Genomic DNA, 16,004 nt, shown 5'->3' on the forward strand with positions numbered 1-16,004 from the left:
GTGTCATGGTGGTAGGTTGATGTGTGACGTGGTCTTATCAGCTGATGTTAATGTTTAGCCTAAGCTACGTTACCCTACCATTGGTGATACTTCTGAGGAAGGCGGAAGTTTTTGCCGAAACATGTCAAAGTTCAAGTAACATCTTCCTGTTATCAAAGAAATCAGTGTCTGAAAAAAGGAAAAAGGGTAACATTAAATGGGGGAAAAAAATCTTGAGTTGCTGTTATTTATAGGTTATGCTCTTGCACATCAAATGGGGCTGTATGTGGCCCCTGAACTAAGATGAATTTGAAACGTCTAAAGACATTTTTTAATCAAATGTCTAAGCTGAATGACCTCTCTTCCCCACGTCTTTATTTTCATCCACTTTGTTGTCCAACCCCGACTCAAATCTTTCTGTGAATCACTGACATTTGAAATCGCTACATTAAAGTCGCTACTGGAATAACAACCACCATGTTTTAGTTTTGCAAGCATTTTTATTTGGAATGACTCATAAATTCACAGGTGCATCATGGGAATGAACTTTAGATTCAGTTAAATGTGCCAGAAACAGAGAAAGTCCTAAGTCCCAGCCCTAAAACATTATATCATCTTGCTTTTACCTTTAGCTGAGTGTATGGTGTTTTATTTTATTTATTTATTTTTATTTTTTTTTTATCTTTACTTCACAAACATTTTTTCACCAGGGTAGGTGGGAGCTAGACACACTGACAAAATATATTTATATAAAAAAAAAGTATAAAAATGATATCCACAAGATCCCCCATGAACACAAACAAACACAACAAAAACAGAAGTAACAAAGCGTATGAAAAAGTGTACGATGCCCTTGAATGCAGAACAGAAAACAATAACACAAGAAAGTTATTGCATACATGGAAAATAGGAAAATGCAAAACATTACATGCAGTTCAATTGGTAGAGCGAAAACTAGGCGGATATTAATCTGGCCGAGTACCGTTACAGATCGTTGATAGGACCCAACCTCCAAATGATCCAGCACCCCCCATAAATGCAGTGCCAAGCCATGACAGACCGGACATACCTACAGTGAAACGACAAACATTAGTTGCTTCAGATTATTCCCAGCAGATGATCAGTATGTTATCTAATAGACATTTAAGGTTATTCTTCATTCTTTTCCTTATTCTGTGGCAAATTTCATCACTAGTATTTATACTGAATGTCACAACAGCTTTTATTTCGTTATCATAAAACATACTGATTTTTCTGCATGTTTTTGGTCTAAACTTTGATGAAGATAAAAAGTTAGAAATAAACATAATGAAAAAAAATCTAATTTACCAGTTGACTGAAGGGTTGCAAAAAAACCTCCTGCTGCAACTCCTCCACCATTCATGATTGCCAAATAGGACATCAGTTTGGCAGCAACGGAGCCTGCCGCTATTCCAGTGGCGGTGAAACCCATTGCTGCCAGAGCAGCAGGAGTCGCAGCCACAGTTACAACGCCCCCTGGACAAGATGGTAGCAGAAAAAAACAATAGTTCAGTGATAAAAATGATTCAAAGGTTTACATATAAAAATGTATGTGTGTGTGTGTGTGTGTCCTACCTGCACTTATAACAACCAACTTGCCTATATAACACACAAAAAGGACAGGAGATGAAAACAAATTTGCCTTGGAGAAAAACATCCCATAACTAGTACACTGGGAAACTATTCTCTCTCTCTATATATATATACTTACAAAGTTCTTCCAAGTCAATGTCCCAGTCCATGTCTATGCTTTGGAAGATCAGACCCAGGTACTGAGATCACCTTTGGATGTTTGCAGATTTATCCTGTCCAGCCTGTAGCATGGGAGTGACTAGTTTCGTTACTCAAGAAATTATAGTAACTTGTGACCACTTGAAGACAGCAGGGGGCAGTTTGGATCATAAACTGAATAAAAAGAGACAGAACAGATCTTTATTGTCATTGTCACAAGCACAACACAATTAAACGTGCTATCCAATCAGCGAGAACTCTGAGAGTGTTATGATGAGATAAGTCCTGAACTCCACACTGTGTATCATGTGACCACAGACTCTGTCCATCATCTGGCTAGTGCCACAGTAGAGTCTGCTGGTAGCAGTATCACGTCATGGGGAGTTGGTTCAGTGCAACAGCTCACCTTTAAGTAGCACAGATACCTAAAGGAAATGAAATTACAGCCAGAAAACTCTAGAGTGACAAATGCCCACAGTAAAACCTCACAGAACGTCCATGGAAAGACCTGAAGACGGCAATTCACAGATGTTTCACAACATGACAGGATCTATCTGAAAGAATGGGATAAATTACCAAAGCCCTGGTGCCTAAAACCTGTAGATATAACTACCAAAGATCTCTCACAGCTGTAACTGGATTAAGAGTTTGGATTCTTTTAAAATAAGACATCCCAGCTTTTGATTCTAAAGTAAATTTGCTTAAGTTCATAGAAAATAAAGTAATTTTCTCTTTTTAGCACCTTGTGACTGTGTACCTGTCAAAGTTGCAGTCTGTCAAGAGTCAATTTCCATCAATTAAAAGTAAAACTCAAACCAGTGTAAAGTGTTTTCATGAGACTACATGTTTATGTAAACAGACAGTGGATTTTTACTCAAACTTAGAACTGAAAAGGCTTCACTGATACCTGAACCCGATGCCTTAAACCTGTCTGCAAAGTAACCAAGCCATTTAAACAGGTCAACATTTTAACATGGGATAATCCGTTGTTTGTAACACAGTGCATTGCAGCAACACACAAGACAGTGAACACAAGAGATAAAAAGAAATAAATATTAAATTACACTAAAGTACAAATATAGAAAATTACACATAATAGATGTTGGATGTGTATGTGAAATAGATCAATCTGACCTATTATTGCATATCAGGGAGGATTAAAGGATACCTAACATTACAGTCACAGATGGATTCAGTTTAGGAACCACACACAAGCACTGCAGCTATTTTCAATGAAGAGGAGCCACACCTCAAGATGACACAGGAGCTGAGACTTTTGTTGACAAACAATCACTCACTGTCTCCATGACAATGTTCTGCTTTGCGTATATGTGTAACTATGTACTGTATGTATATGTTGACAGACCTGTTTTTGTATCATAACTCACCTTGTTCTGTCTTGTTCTGTTGGTATTTTGTGAGTATTGTAGGCTTCACATTGCTCTCCATCTTCTACATTTATTATCACTACTTATTTTGTGTGTGTGTGTTTAGTCTCAGCCTCAGCCTCAGTTTAGTTTCCATTTCCTAAGAAATGGAAACTGAAGGCAGCAGAGGAGCACTGTACAGTGTGAATCACAGACTGTATAAAAAGGGATGTTTTATTTTATGCAGTATATGATATGCACCACTTGCCACATTAATCATTTCTGAACAAACAGAAACTTGTTACAGCACCATTACATTACTGTCTACAAAGTAATGTTACCAAGTCATTTAAACATGTTAACATTTTAACCTGGGATAATCTGTTATTTGTTGCAGCCACAGACAAGACAATTAAACAGTAGTTATTGCACAAGATATTAAGGTTTGTGTTGTGACTGTCCAGTGTGTGTGTGTTCTGCAGGGAGGTGGCTTGATTGCTCAGCCTCACGGCAGCAGGATGGGAGCACGTGCAGTAACACTCCCTCTCACATGCTGTAGTATGTGGAAAATATGGACAAAAGTTTTTGAGACTAAATACCAATATATATATAATTTGTGCTTCTAAGCTCATCACTTACATCACTGCATAGAGTTCTACTTCTCTTTATCTACTTGATGCATCTGAAGACTTTGCCATCATTTTGGTGATATTCTTTGGTCTTCGGCCAACTGTATTCTGCAACGTCACCACTTGATGTCACTTCCCGTGAAGCTTAGACATTCAAGTCATCCAGACATTAAAGTAATCCAGTCTACTCTAAGCCTCAGCCCGGAGTGGTCAGAAATCATGGGACTGCGTAAGTACAATTGTCTTTGTGACGATGAATGAATTCTGCCAGACAATGTCTTGATAAAGCAATCAGATGTTAACTTTTTTTCCCCTGCCTTGTGTTGCAGTAACTTTTGTTGGAGCTGCTGCTTTAGGTGCAGGTAAAACTTGTAAATCACTTGTGTAACCTTTAATGTTAAAAAATAGCTTTTTTAAAATTTGATACAAATAATGTGTGTGTGTGTGTGTGTGTGTGTGTGTGTGTGTGTGTGTGTGTGTGTGTGTTGTCAGGAGGAGCTGTGGTTGCTGCTCCTGTCGTTCTGGGAGCCGTAGGTTTCACCTCAGTTGGAATAGCAGCCGGCTCCTGGGCTGCCGGCATGATGTCCACTGCTGCTGTGGCTAATGGAGGAGGAATAGCTGCAGGAAGTGTGGTGGCTGTTTTGCAGTCAGCAGGTATAAGTAAACACTGGATTAACAATCACACAGCCTTTAATTTAATCCAACACAAAATCACAGTATGGCATTAATGTCGATTGTTGAAAAAAAAGAACTCAAAGTTGTCTCTCTATTGCTCATTCAACTGACAAAATCCAGTGATAATGTGCTGGCTGTACTGAAGCTTGTCATCTCTCCACAGGGATGGCTGGTCTCTCCGGGGCTGCCACTGCAGCTGTGGCCAGCACTGGAGCTACAGCAGCGGGAGTCCTGGCTGTGCTAATCTGAGATCGAACTGGAAATTTTGAATACACTTCCAATAACATCAGCAAAGTAGATAGGTTATTAATACAGATCTGAATTGCACAAATTTTGTCAACCCAAGAACAATAATAAATATTTTGAATGCATTTGAAAAGTGTTTCCTGGATCTTATTTATATGTAAATAATCTGTGTCTGTGATTCCACGTACAGGAAACTAAAAAGAAAAAGGGCTTTCCCCTCACAGGGTTGTTGTTTTCGGTTTTCGTTTTCCAATTAGTCATGTCCTAACAGCTGGGGTTCATTAAAGTCTCTGATGACACACTGTTGTCTGGCTCTCTGTCGCCCTCTTGTGCTCAGAATGTGATATAGTTTTGTTTTTCAGGAAACGAAACCTAAAACGCAGCTTAGCGCAAAGCTCTTCGAAACAAATAAAGACATGGATCCTGGTGAGCTATTTGACTGTTATTATGCACTTGTTATATATGAATTCATCAGTCGTATTAACAGTTACCGTTAAGGCCAGCTGATCATCATCTTAGATTTCATCTTAGATCATCATCGTACATTTGCATGTACGTGTTTCTTTTTTTTTTTAACACCGGATGCTCTCTTGTGTTTCAGTTAAAGCTGTGGCTGTTGTAGTAGGAGCAGGTCAGACCTATTGTGTTTACATTTTCACAGTTGAAACCTTTGTAGAAGGAGTTGGGCATGCACATGTACATTTACCAATGTTTAATCCTGCATGATTCATCATCTCCGCTCTGTCCATGTCCTTTTGCAGTAGGAGCTGTGGCTGCTGCTCCTGTTGTTCTGGGGGTAGCAGGTTTCACCTCAGGTGGAATAGCAGCAGGCTCCTACGCTGCAGGCCTGATGTCCTCTGCTGCTGTAGCTAATGGAGGAGGAGTGGCAGCAGGAAGCGTGGTGGCTGTTTTGCAGTCAGCAGGTAAACAACAAAGTTATATTATCACTGTATATGGTGATATAATCACTGCTGCAGCAATGATTAAATGTGAATCCTGTGCCTTCTAAGTGCAGCTCAATCAAAAGAGAAAAACAACAACTGTGTTTACTTCTTTGGCAGAAAGCTGAAGATTTACTAGCTTATTTGTATCGTAATAATATCATAAAATCTGTTGATGATCCGTTGGGAATTGATGGTTGAACGTGTCTAATCTACCTGTAGGTGCAGCTGGTCTGTCACTGGCGGCCAAAGCAGCTGTGGCTGGGGCTGGAGGAGCAGTGGGATGGGTGGCCAGCTTCCTCCGTTGAAAATCATACAGATTGAATACATTTGCATTTGTCAAAATATGACAACCAGTTACTCTACTGAAGCAGCATCTTTGGGTTTTGAGACAACTGATAGGTTTGGTGTGTGGAGATGATGCCCTTAACACTTTTGAATGATACAGAGAATAAAATAAATAAAATGCACTGTGTTTACTAGAACATTGTCTTCTTTTATTTCAGACAAAGTTAGAATGCAAAGGCTTAAACTTCAGGTGTATTATAGTATTTTACTTAATGTAGTAATGGGAAATGAATCATTTCAGTGCAGTTGTTATTTTGATGTTTAGACACAAGTAGGCGCTGTGCACAGCGATATAGGTCATAGGTCTTCAACATGGAGTCCGCGAAGGTGCTGCAGGGATGTCGTAAAATGTTTGATTAGACATTTATATAGTACACAATACACAGCTTTTTTTCAGTGTTTTAGTAAAGGGGTAAATTAAGGCAGACGACATCATTCAGTCATCACTCCACCCCTTCAATGATAAAGGACTTGTCTCAACAGCTGGCTCTGGCAGGTTCCCCGCTGTTGGCCAAGAACCTATTCAGGCCCCAGGTGAAATATTAGCAGGTGCATATGTACCAGTTAGGTATGTTTATCTGTTATTGCACATGTTTCAATACCTTAATATTGAATGCAAAATGATAATAATAATGTTTATTTATACACTTGGCACTAAGCCAAGTTTAATATAGAAAGGGGGGTGGGGGGCCCTACTTAATCTCTCCATCAGTTTGGGGGTCCTTGGCCTGAAAAACGTTGAAGAACCATGATGTAGGTTATCAAGCCTGAGATCCTGAGATATTAAGTAACTGTCCTCTTTGGTTGAAGAAACAATAGTTGCCTGTGAGTTACGACACTTAATCATGAGTACAGATATCAGTCCAGCACAGACCTGTCATAAGCAGCAGATATTTAGATATTCACTCATTTTATAATTCTTGATAATATTGTGCATATATGTTGTGTTGAGGGGTGGTGCTTTTTTTCTTGTTTTTATTTTTTTGTTATATAGTATGTATGGTGTCGAGTGCCTATACACCGCTACTACAACTGTCAAATTCCCATTTTGGGACATAGTTGATCATTGTGCACGCCATTCTCATCTTCCTTCTCTTAAGAGCCTTTTAAAACGGGGTCTGATCCAACTCGTTATAGGGGACGACAGCATCTCCATCAGAGCCGTAATGCAATGCAGCCTTCCTTCAGAAAGTCCGGGTTCTCTGAGGTGAAACTGATACCAGTTACTCTCTGCTGTGGAAGGAAAAATTGTACCAGCTTGGTTTCTGTTATCTGTTCCTGCTGTTCACGCTTAGGGCTTCAGACTCTCTGTCGCCCCCTTTCGTTCAAATTTAAACATATATATGTACAGTTATTTGAGAAACGAAACTGCAAAAGTCAGCAGCACAGTGACTGCAAAGCAACGATCAAACAGACAGCGACATGGATCCTGGTGAGTTATTTCATCGTTAATATCTGCATGTAGGCTACTTTATGAGTTTTCTAGTCTTTACACTCATCATATCAGTTGCCGTGGATAAGACGAGCTTTTTTATATAGCTGAATCTGTGACACCGTTGATAAAAAATTGCTGCTAGTGTGCGTGGTAGATTTTCTTGTGTATTGATGCTATGGCTTTTATTTTTATTACTGCTGACCCACTGCTGGACAATGTCAGTAAAAACTTATCTTCTTAATAAGATGTACTAAATGTTAATGTTTAAACAGTCCTCGAGTACGAGCTCTCCTTGGTTTCAGACTCAGTTCATATGAAATGCTCTTCCTCTGGCATTGCACATTTTTACCTCTTCCCGTGAAATGAGCATGTCAGGATTATGTATATAAACAGGAATAAAAAGGAATGTGTCTTAAAATAAAATTATTGCTACTTTATGGGCAACGGTGTGAATATGGGCCACATAGATGCTGCTGCTATTGTGCCATGGTCATTTTTATGTTGAAAGACAGAACCTCGTCATGTTACTGGATGGTGATGTTAATGCTTGTTCTCCTCTTGTGTTTCAGTGACAGGTGTGGCTGCTGCAGTAGGAGCAGGTCAGACATCTTGATGAACCACCTCTTTACTTTTCCACATGACTTCAACCCTTTATTTTATATGTACTAATGTTTAATCCTGCATGATTCATCATCTATGCCCTGTCCATGTCCTTTTGCAGTAGGAGCTGTGGCTGCTGCTCCGTTTGCTCTGGGGGTAGCAGGTTTCACCTCAGGTGGAATAGCAGCAGGCTCCTACGCTGCAGGCCTGATGTCCTCTGCTGCTGTAGCTAATGGAGGAGGAGTAGCAGCAGGAAGTGTGGTGGCTGTTTTGCAGTCAGCAGGTAAACAACACAGTTAGACGTTTTATTATCACTGTTGTTTATGATCACTGTTGCAGCAATGATTAAATCTCATGCCTTCTAGCTTTCTAAATGTCCATTGAAGTCCAGCAGATTAAAAATGAAATTGTGCAAAAGTGTCTCAAATTGTTACAGAAGTCCATTGTCAAATGTGTCTAATCTACCCGCAGGTGCGGCAGGTCTGTCAGCGACTGCCAATGCAGCTGTGGCTGGGGCTGGAGCAGCAGTGGGATGGGTGGCCAGCTTTTTTGGATGAAAATCCTCAAGAAATCACACATTTACAACAAAATCAGAAGTCTTGTTACTTGTACCTGTTACTTAACCAGCATAGTTGTGAGATGGTGTGCTCTTGTTCGATTTCTGCACGCTATGTTCCCCAAAATAAAATGCACTGAAAGTGTTGACTGTCTTCTTTTCAGTCAAGTATCTCTCATGATGCAACCGTTTAAATGTGAGGTGTATCAGGTTATTTTGCTGACAGGCTTGTGGGAGCAGTCAGAACTAAAACGGCTTAGCGTGTTTTTGTTTTTCTCTTTCCTCAGAAATCTTACATACAAGTCACCACCAAAAAAGTTTCAATTTCAGGATGCATTCGTTGTCGCATTGTTTCGATGAGCTTCTGCAGCGTCTGCAAGGTTTCAAGGTTCAAGGTTCTCTTCATTATCCCCAATGGGGCAAATAATTTTTGCAGCAAGCAGCCAAACAACATCAGACAACAGCACAAATAAAACAGTTTAAGATACGCAAACTACAACAAATAGACACAATTTCATGACAGGATAAATACATCGCCCAAACTTATTTAAAAGCCCAATTGCCACCAGGAAAACATAGTTCACAAGTCTAAGTTAAGTGGCACCACAAATCTGCGGGCCGAGGAGAGCAATGTAGAGTAGTCATGAAGAGGATGACTCTGGTCTGCCAGAACAGAACGAGCCTTCTTTAGTGTCCTAGTCCTCAACACATCCCCCCATGACTTGGCTGCATTTACTACTATTCACTACTTTCTGACTGGTTTTGATGGTTAAAGGAGGGATGACGTCAGCATTTTCCCCAAAATTTACAATAATTTGTTTTTGCGACATTAATGTCAAGAAAGAAAGGAAGACACCACTGAATAAAATTATTAACCACAGGGCCATGGTCAGAGTTACTGTGATTAACTAATGAGAGGATAACAGAGTTGTCGGCAAACTTTACGATGTGATGCCCTTTGTACCGGCTCAGACAAGAGGGTGGGTGGTGATAAAACACAATCTTGGGATGATACAGTGGATCATGAAAGAATGTCAGACAGTCCACCATTGATTTTCACACATTGTGATCTTTCTATTAAGAAATCCAAAAGGCAGCAAATTAACCCTCAGATTTACACTGTGGGTCCTCGGTCTTTGTGCTAAGACATGAGTCTGGATGCAATTTAAAGTCCAAGAAAAGTCAATAAAAAGTAGTCGCACCAATGTCCAAGTGCGACAAGGTGCGACATGTCCAGCAGGGTACTAATGGCATCATCCACCTGGACCTATAAGGAAACTGAAAGGGCTCAAGAACAGCCTGAACCATAGACAAGCGTGCCTCTCTTACAGTTTTCTCAAATTATTTCACAGACAGCAGAGTGAGAGCTACTGGTCTGTAATCACTGAGACATTTTGGCACATTCATTTTGGATACTGGAACAATAACTGAGTTCTTCAAGCTTCGAGGAACCCTGTTTAGCTGGAGGGAGGCTGCAAAAAAATAAAACAGAAAATGTCCGCTGGACTTTTCCTTTCTTTTGTATGGCAGAAGATTTTTTCACCCTCGTCTCTGTTTATTCCTCTAGTGAACTGACTAAAATCAGAGTGATTAAAAGCTGCTTGCACCAGGCTAAGAAAATGACTGCTCAGATCAGCATTATTCTTAAAAGCTGCCAGCTCATCACTGAAATCATGAACAAACCAGTTATAAAAGGAATTCAGTTCATTTGCCAGCTCAGTGTCGGGGCTTCATCCTTGCAGTTTCATTTAGTGACACTCATTTCCATTCAGTGTTGCATTCATTTTTCACCAAGATCTAGTATTGATGATGGGAGAGTCCGACCACTGAGCACATTATGCCCACTTTCTTTGGGCATAATGTTGCTGAACCAAGACCTGAGCAACTGCAACAACCCCAGATCATAGCACTGAACCCATAGGCTTGTACAGTAGGAGCTAGACATGATGGGTGCATCACTTCATCTGCCTCTCTTCTTACCCTGATGCTCCCTAGCAAATTGAAGCCGTTTTTTCTGGTTAGCTTCACTGACGAAGAAATGAGAAGCTACTCATTGCATCAGCTGGGGTTAAATAACTTGTCACCAGCTGAAAGATAATTGCCCATGCAGTAATTACAGGTCATAATATTATTTAATAAAACAAAATAAAATAAAAAATAAGGAAGGCCACCAGCCCCTGATGTTATATGTCGATGCACATACTGTGCAGACCAACTTGGTGAAATCTTTACAACTGTTTTTCAAATGTGTGCAGACATTGGTCAGATACCAACTGTATGGAAAAATCAACCATAACACCTAACCCTAAAATAAATAAATAAATAAAAATAAATGATAATAGACTGATAGCACTGACCTCTCTGGTAATGAATTAAATAATAATGACTTGAAACAAACTGAATCCACAACAGTTTGCAGGCAATTTTTTTTCTAAACATTGTAACTTGATAAATTATTCCTTGGAGGTCTTGCTATAAATATATCGCATTTTAGGACAGCGTATAACTGTAGCCTTTGAAATAGTGAATTAAAGTTTTAAGACAAATAATACAGCTTTAAATTTAGCATGTGTCTCCTTATTAACGAAATACACGTTTTCAAAATTAACTCTTCTCCTCAGACAACACACTGAATCCTTGAAGATTTATGGTAACATGAAAATATATAAGGAAAGAAATCTCAAAAATTCAAGCCAAAATTAAAATCAAACTCTAATCTAATCTAGTGCAAATCAATGCAAAACTAAGCTCAAAGTCAGTGTTGTAACAAAATCTAAATCCAAGTCATACAAATAATGCTTAGAGTACTCACTGAGTACTGTATGTGCACTGACTCTTGCACTTTGTCCTTTCAACTAGAGACATTATGGTTGACAAGTGTCCTGTTTTTATGGACAAATTTCCTTGTCCACCTTGATTGGACTTTGCCTTGTCCAGGCCTTGGTCACTCTGATTTTTCAATTTACTTTAACTAACCCCGCTGTTGACTCAACAGTACAAACACATAGAAAAACACAGATTAGTTACTCACATTAGCAGGCACACACTTGAACTAGAATGTTCTGTAACCTTGGAGGTTGATAATTTAATGGTTATTACAGTTTAGTTAACCAAACTAGCAATGTGATGTTAGCACACAAGATGTCACCTGCATATTAGAGACAACAATGTTGATTTAATTAAATGTGACATGTGTGTTTAAAGGCTGCACTTTGGAGAAGAAGAAGAATTAGGATAACACTAGTAAAGACGAACTCTATACTCGGGAAAGACTGTTCAAAAATCCAGTGCCACTCTTGTGTGCCACAGCTACTATAATCAAATTTGAAGCAAACGTGCAATTCTGTATTTTAAAGTAGGCTAGTTAACATTAACTGAATACACCAAGTCCAGTCTAATATAAAATATGTTAACATTAATCCAAATATTATGAGCTTGACAAGAATCCAGTCAAGAAAAACTATTTTCCTATGTTGAGAAGCGCACTTGAACATGTGTGGACCCACAGACTATTGTTTTCCCACAATGCAATGGGGAAAGAAATACTGTTAAAATACTGCTTTGATTTGAGCTATCAGTACTATAAAACACTGTTGTATTTGTATGTTTGCGCTCTTGATTTTTTAAGACGATGGAATTTTTTTAAGACCAAGCTAGCAAAGTTAGATTGAAAGTCATTTATTCAATGATAGTTCATTTAATCTTGTGTGCATTTGTCCATAGAATGCCATGTGCCATGTCGCTAAATTCCATATACGTGTTATTACGGTGATTTAATACACGACTAATGATACTATGCTTATATTTTTTGACATTTTGTGCCATATACTGTATAAATAGTTTGCAGTTGTTAATAGTTTTGATAGCACTGGGATTGGGAACATGGGATTACTTCATCCCATCCCCTACCTACCCCTCCACCTAACATGGTCAAATGAACTTCTTTGTACCAACCAAGGTGTGGTCTTGTCAGTGTAGTCTTTATTTATGTGACATGGTGTTCTAGTTCTCATTTTTCTATCCACTATAACATTTCAGGAGCTGGCTCACAGAATGAATTGCCTTTTGGTCACTCAGAGTGATAGAGCGCCTTGCATGACACTGTGCCGACCGCCAGTGCAGCTTTAATGTGACGCAGCCGGTCGTCAAAGAAGATGTGGGGGCTGATCTTCTCCAGAGTGGGACCTTTGTTTGGCCCCCCAAGAAATACAGCTTCATCAATCTCAACGCCCCACATGTGCAGAGTGTTTAAGGCTCTGTACCCGGCAAATCCTGCGTCACGAGCTGTCACCAGGTAGGTGCGAATGGGACAGTTAAGGTACATGCCTTTATCATACAACTTCCTCTGCAGCCTCACTAACACCTCCAAGAATCTTTTGAATGGTCCCTGAAGAGAGGAGGGAGAAGAGGAGCAATGACATACTACAGCATAGCGTTTATACTATGGGATGATTAGATGTAATGCAACCTATTAACATCATATCAAGCAGGTGCAAACAAATATTGTTTTTATATCAATTTGTGATTGTCCGTACCGGTCCCATTGGAACTTCAACATTTTCCTTCTCGTTCCTCAAGTATCCTTCTACTCCATCCTGCTGGAAAATACGTTCTGACTCATTAAAGAAGAGGACAGCATCACCATCAAAGGCAAAACGCAGCTGATCCATCGGCATCCTCATGTTCTCTGGGATGGACACGATACCAGTTGCTATACCTGGTGCAGGGACAGTCAATCAATTAACACACAGAGTTATGGTGTGATGCACAACTACACAAACTACACCACTGGTTACAGCATGAAGACTAACTGACAGTTTGTCTTCTTTACCTTTGTTTGCTGCTTCTTGAGCCTTCCATCCTGGTTCAGTACACAGGTACAGGTGGGTATTATTTTTCTGTAATTCATCAACAAGATTCTTTTCTTTCACAGGTACGATAGTGATGAGTTCCTCCAGACCTGCAAAAGAATGAAATGACAAGACCTGTCAGTACTGTCGATTAATTACAGTGCCAGATGGATTTAGATTAGGAATGACACACAAGCACTGCAGATATTTTTAATGAAAATCAACCACCCCTGTGAATGTTCTGTTTTATGTATTTGTGTTTTATGTAATTATGTACTGTATGTATATGTTGACAGACCTGTTTGCGTGTATCAGTAACTCACCTTGTTCCCTGATAGTATCCATGGGTGCATCTGCTGAGTCGTCATGGATGAGTATCACCTTAAAGAGCTCCTCGCTGTCAGGGTAATGCTCTCTAAGTTTAGCATTCACTGCCTCCAGGGCCTGAGAGTACAGCAAGATTAAAGAAAGAACTTTGTTCTACATCCTCTATCACTTCTTATTGTGCGTGTGTGGCTTTAACTCATCATGTGCTCAGCTTATTTCCTTTGTGTTTTCTGACCTTAATGAAGGAGAAGGCAGTGTGGTCCTGTGGCTCCATCATGGAGAACACTTCTGTAGTCATTGCGATGTTGACAGCAAACTCTGCTTTGGACTACAGGATCAGAAATAAACAAACATTTTAACAATAGTTACAAGTTTTCTAATGCAGTTTTTTTGTGATGGATATTTTCTGAAAACCTTTATAGACGGTTTAGGCTTCTGTGTCAGTTTGGTGTTTCTGCTTTAGTATATCTGGCTGCTTCTCCGTCTCCACAATTTTCGAATTGATTGTTGAATCTTCTACAAATTCTCTGCAAAGATTTTAGTCACCACTTTTGTTGAAAGTGAAGCAGGAAGAAGAAACAAAAATTAACCTGACTGGCAAAAAAAAAAAAAAAAAAAAGACACAGCGCGGACTAGCGTTGAGGCGGCGCTTTTACAGAACAAGTTTGTGGCGTAATTAATATCTCGCACCGCCGTCTATGTCCGCAGACCTACGTAAGCCTTTACTTATCCATACTTTACCGGCAGTTTATCAGTGGATCAAGCGGTAGTAGATAAACATGGCAGAACTTTCTTTACCCTTGTCGTAGCATTTTCTCCCATACTGGTATTTGTTTCTCTAGACCTCTTCGGACTTTGTATGTCTTTGTTGCTCATCTCTTCAGCTCCACATCCAAACGTCTGCCTCGACGTCTCCTTTGTACTCTCCCCCTTCTCCCCTTTCTTTTTATATTCGCTTATCGTTCTCTTGGATAACTGGAACCGTAATAAATGACTCAACTGTATGTCGACATGTTATGGTCAAGTGTGTCAAAAGAAGAAACACTAATTACAACAATGTAATACAAGCAAACAAGTGCGAAGATTAGCGGCAGCACAACACAAATATCCTTGTTATTTTATACATTCTGTGCTGTGCTGACCGAGCAGTGCCATGACATACTGATTTATTGACGTGTTGTCGTAATCAGCTGATTGTTGGTGTTTGTCTCCCCCTGCTGCCAAAATGGAGAAACATTTTACCGGCCAACCTTTCACATGCACCAGCCCATCTGACATTTTATTTTAATTCTCAAGTCATTGAAGCTATTCTCTCCGCTGCAACCCAGATAATAATATTAATAATAATATATTTTAAAAGTGATATTATTGAATAATAGTGTTTTTTTACTTCACTGCTGAAGCAGAAGCACAGTCCACGTTTTGTTATTCCATGTTCATGTTATTCTAGTCGGTCAAGTGTGAAATCTGTAGTGGGACTCTATGTGACACATGTGTATGAATGTGACTGGATGTTGCTGCGTTGGTATGCAGATACCAGTTGAGCCATACATTTTGCACAGAAGTGCTATAAGACATATTGTTATATGTTTCTGATTTCTGACTCTTTTTATTTTTTACGTCTACTCAGCGGATTGCAAAAGCAAAGAATTTCAGCTACGCGTCTAATTTTATTAGTCCAGTCAAAAGAGACCTAATTCATGTTTTCTGTGTTCAAGACTGATACAGTTTTGCCATACAAAAAGATCACAATATCTGACAATTGTCCCTGACTAGAAATAACACATTCATTTTACTGTATTTTTTCAAATATTTCAAATACTTGACATTGAAAAAACAATACACAACGGACACATTTCCTTGATGTAATTTGGTGTCTGTCTCCCCCTGCTGTCAGGAGGAAGACTTATGACCCAACCTTTAACACTCTGTCCAACTTTTGATTCTTAAGGAAATAACTTTGTTTTGTCCTTTGAAACCTGAAGAATAATAACTGCAAAATTTTGAAAAAGAAAAAGAAAACAGTCCAAGTTTAATCGTTAGTACCAGTTTTAGTCATTATTTCCCACTCATTCCCATCCCATCATCATGACAACATCAGACAAACAGGCAGTGACATCACATACACTGAACTTTTGGCATTTTTAGCAACACACATAATAAATTAAAGTTTCAAATAAGAGTTAAAACTATTTTTTGTCTTAAACAAAAAACACACATTAAATCAGTATAAAAAACATATTAAAATGTTCTAATGCACTTCATTTGTAATGTTAAATTCATTCATATCAATCCCCCA

The 16,004-nt window shown here is 39.2% G+C and overlaps 4 protein-coding genes across 6 annotated transcripts; 2 read left to right on the forward strand and 2 right to left on the reverse strand.

The window, feature by feature from the left end:
* Positions 1-459: 459 nt before the first annotated feature.
* Positions 460-1,848, reverse strand: LOC125023996 (interferon alpha-inducible protein 27-like protein 2A). The gene is made up of 4 exons (XM_047611609.1): positions 1,712-1,848; positions 1,576-1,599; positions 1,309-1,476; positions 460-1,048 (listed from the first exon to the last, which is right to left on the reverse strand). Exons 1-4 carry the CDS (start codon positions 1,740-1,742, stop codon positions 945-947), a joined length of 327 nt encoding a protein of 108 aa, XP_047467565.1. The 5' UTR covers positions 1,743-1,848; the 3' UTR covers positions 460-944.
* A 3,101-nt stretch (positions 1,849-4,949) lies between these two features.
* On the forward strand, positions 4,950-6,074 carry LOC125024238 (interferon alpha-inducible protein 27-like protein 2A). 2 transcript variants are annotated; one of them, XM_047611983.1, is made up of 4 exons: positions 4,950-5,074; positions 5,250-5,279; positions 5,410-5,571; positions 5,812-6,074. In XM_047611983.1, the coding sequence occupies exons 1-4, from the start codon at positions 5,065-5,067 to the stop codon at positions 5,895-5,897; spliced, it is 288 nt and encodes a 95-aa protein (XP_047467939.1). In that variant the 5' UTR covers positions 4,950-5,064; the 3' UTR covers positions 5,898-6,074. The 2 variants fall into 2 exon arrangements, with proteins under 2 accessions (XP_047467939.1, XP_047467940.1); XM_047611984.1 differs by lacking the exon at positions 5,250-5,279 and having other exon boundaries at positions 4,985-5,074.
* Positions 6,075-7,268: 1,194 nt separating this feature from the next.
* On the forward strand, positions 7,269-8,675 carry LOC125024237 (interferon alpha-inducible protein 27-like protein 2A). The gene is made up of 4 exons (XM_047611982.1): positions 7,269-7,369; positions 7,942-7,971; positions 8,094-8,255; positions 8,444-8,675. Exons 1-4 carry the CDS (start codon positions 7,360-7,362, stop codon positions 8,527-8,529), a joined length of 288 nt encoding a protein of 95 aa, XP_047467938.1. The 5' UTR covers positions 7,269-7,359; the 3' UTR covers positions 8,530-8,675.
* Positions 8,676-12,190: 3,515 nt separating this feature from the next.
* LOC125023241 (cytosolic 5'-nucleotidase 1A-like) lies at positions 12,191-14,810 on the reverse strand. 2 transcript variants are annotated; one of them, XM_047610381.1, is made up of 6 exons: positions 14,504-14,810; positions 13,941-14,033; positions 13,702-13,822; positions 13,360-13,488; positions 13,064-13,245; positions 12,191-12,915 (listed from the first exon to the last, which is right to left on the reverse strand). In XM_047610381.1, the coding sequence occupies exons 1-6, from the start codon at positions 14,579-14,581 to the stop codon at positions 12,598-12,600; spliced, it is 921 nt and encodes a 306-aa protein (XP_047466337.1). In that variant the 5' UTR covers positions 14,582-14,810; the 3' UTR covers positions 12,191-12,597. The 2 variants fall into 2 exon arrangements, with proteins under 2 accessions (XP_047466337.1, XP_047466339.1); XM_047610383.1 differs by having other exon boundaries at positions 14,120-14,809.
* Positions 14,811-16,004: the final 1,194 nt, after the last annotated feature.

This window comes from Mugil cephalus, chromosome 17 (assembly GCF_022458985.1).
Source record: "Mugil cephalus isolate CIBA_MC_2020 chromosome 17, CIBA_Mcephalus_1.1, whole genome shotgun sequence".
Classification (NCBI taxonomy): Eukaryota; Metazoa; Chordata; class Actinopteri; order Mugiliformes; family Mugilidae; genus Mugil; species Mugil cephalus.

Bases quoted from the DNA above. Each gene is read 5' to 3' on its own strand.
- LOC125023996 (XM_047611609.1), bottom strand. From the start codon at position 1,742: ATGGACTGGGACATTGACTTGGAAGAACTTT. The intron at 1,600-1,711 runs GTAAGTATATAT...TGTGTTATATAG, and splicing joins CATTGACTTGGAAGAACTTT to GCAAGTTGGTTGTTATAAGT. The intron at 1,477-1,575 runs GTAGGACACACA...CATCTTGTCCAG, and splicing joins GTTGGTTGTTATAAGTGCAG to GGGGCGTTGTAACTGTGGCT.
- LOC125024238 (XM_047611983.1), top strand. The intron at 5,280-5,409 runs GTCAGACCTATT...GTCCTTTTGCAG, and splicing joins GGCTGTTGTAGTAGGAGCAG to TAGGAGCTGTGGCTGCTGCT. The intron at 5,572-5,811 runs GTAAACAACAAA...ATCTACCTGTAG, and splicing joins GGCTGTTTTGCAGTCAGCAG to GTGCAGCTGGTCTGTCACTG.
- LOC125024237 (XM_047611982.1), top strand. The intron at 7,972-8,093 runs GTCAGACATCTT...GTCCTTTTGCAG, and splicing joins GGCTGCTGCAGTAGGAGCAG to TAGGAGCTGTGGCTGCTGCT. The intron at 8,256-8,443 runs GTAAACAACACA...ATCTACCCGCAG, and splicing joins GGCTGTTTTGCAGTCAGCAG to GTGCGGCAGGTCTGTCAGCG.
- LOC125023241 (XM_047610381.1), bottom strand. From the start codon at position 14,581: ATGAGCAACAAAGACATACAAAGTCCGAAGAGGTCTAGAGAAACAAAT. The intron at 13,823-13,940 runs GTCAGAAAACAC...CTGTACTCTCAG, and splicing joins CTGCCTTCTCCTTCATTAAG to GCCCTGGAGGCAGTGAATGC. The intron at 13,489-13,701 runs GTGAGTTACTGA...ATTCTTTTGCAG, and splicing joins GGATACTATCAGGGAACAAG to GTCTGGAGGAACTCATCACT.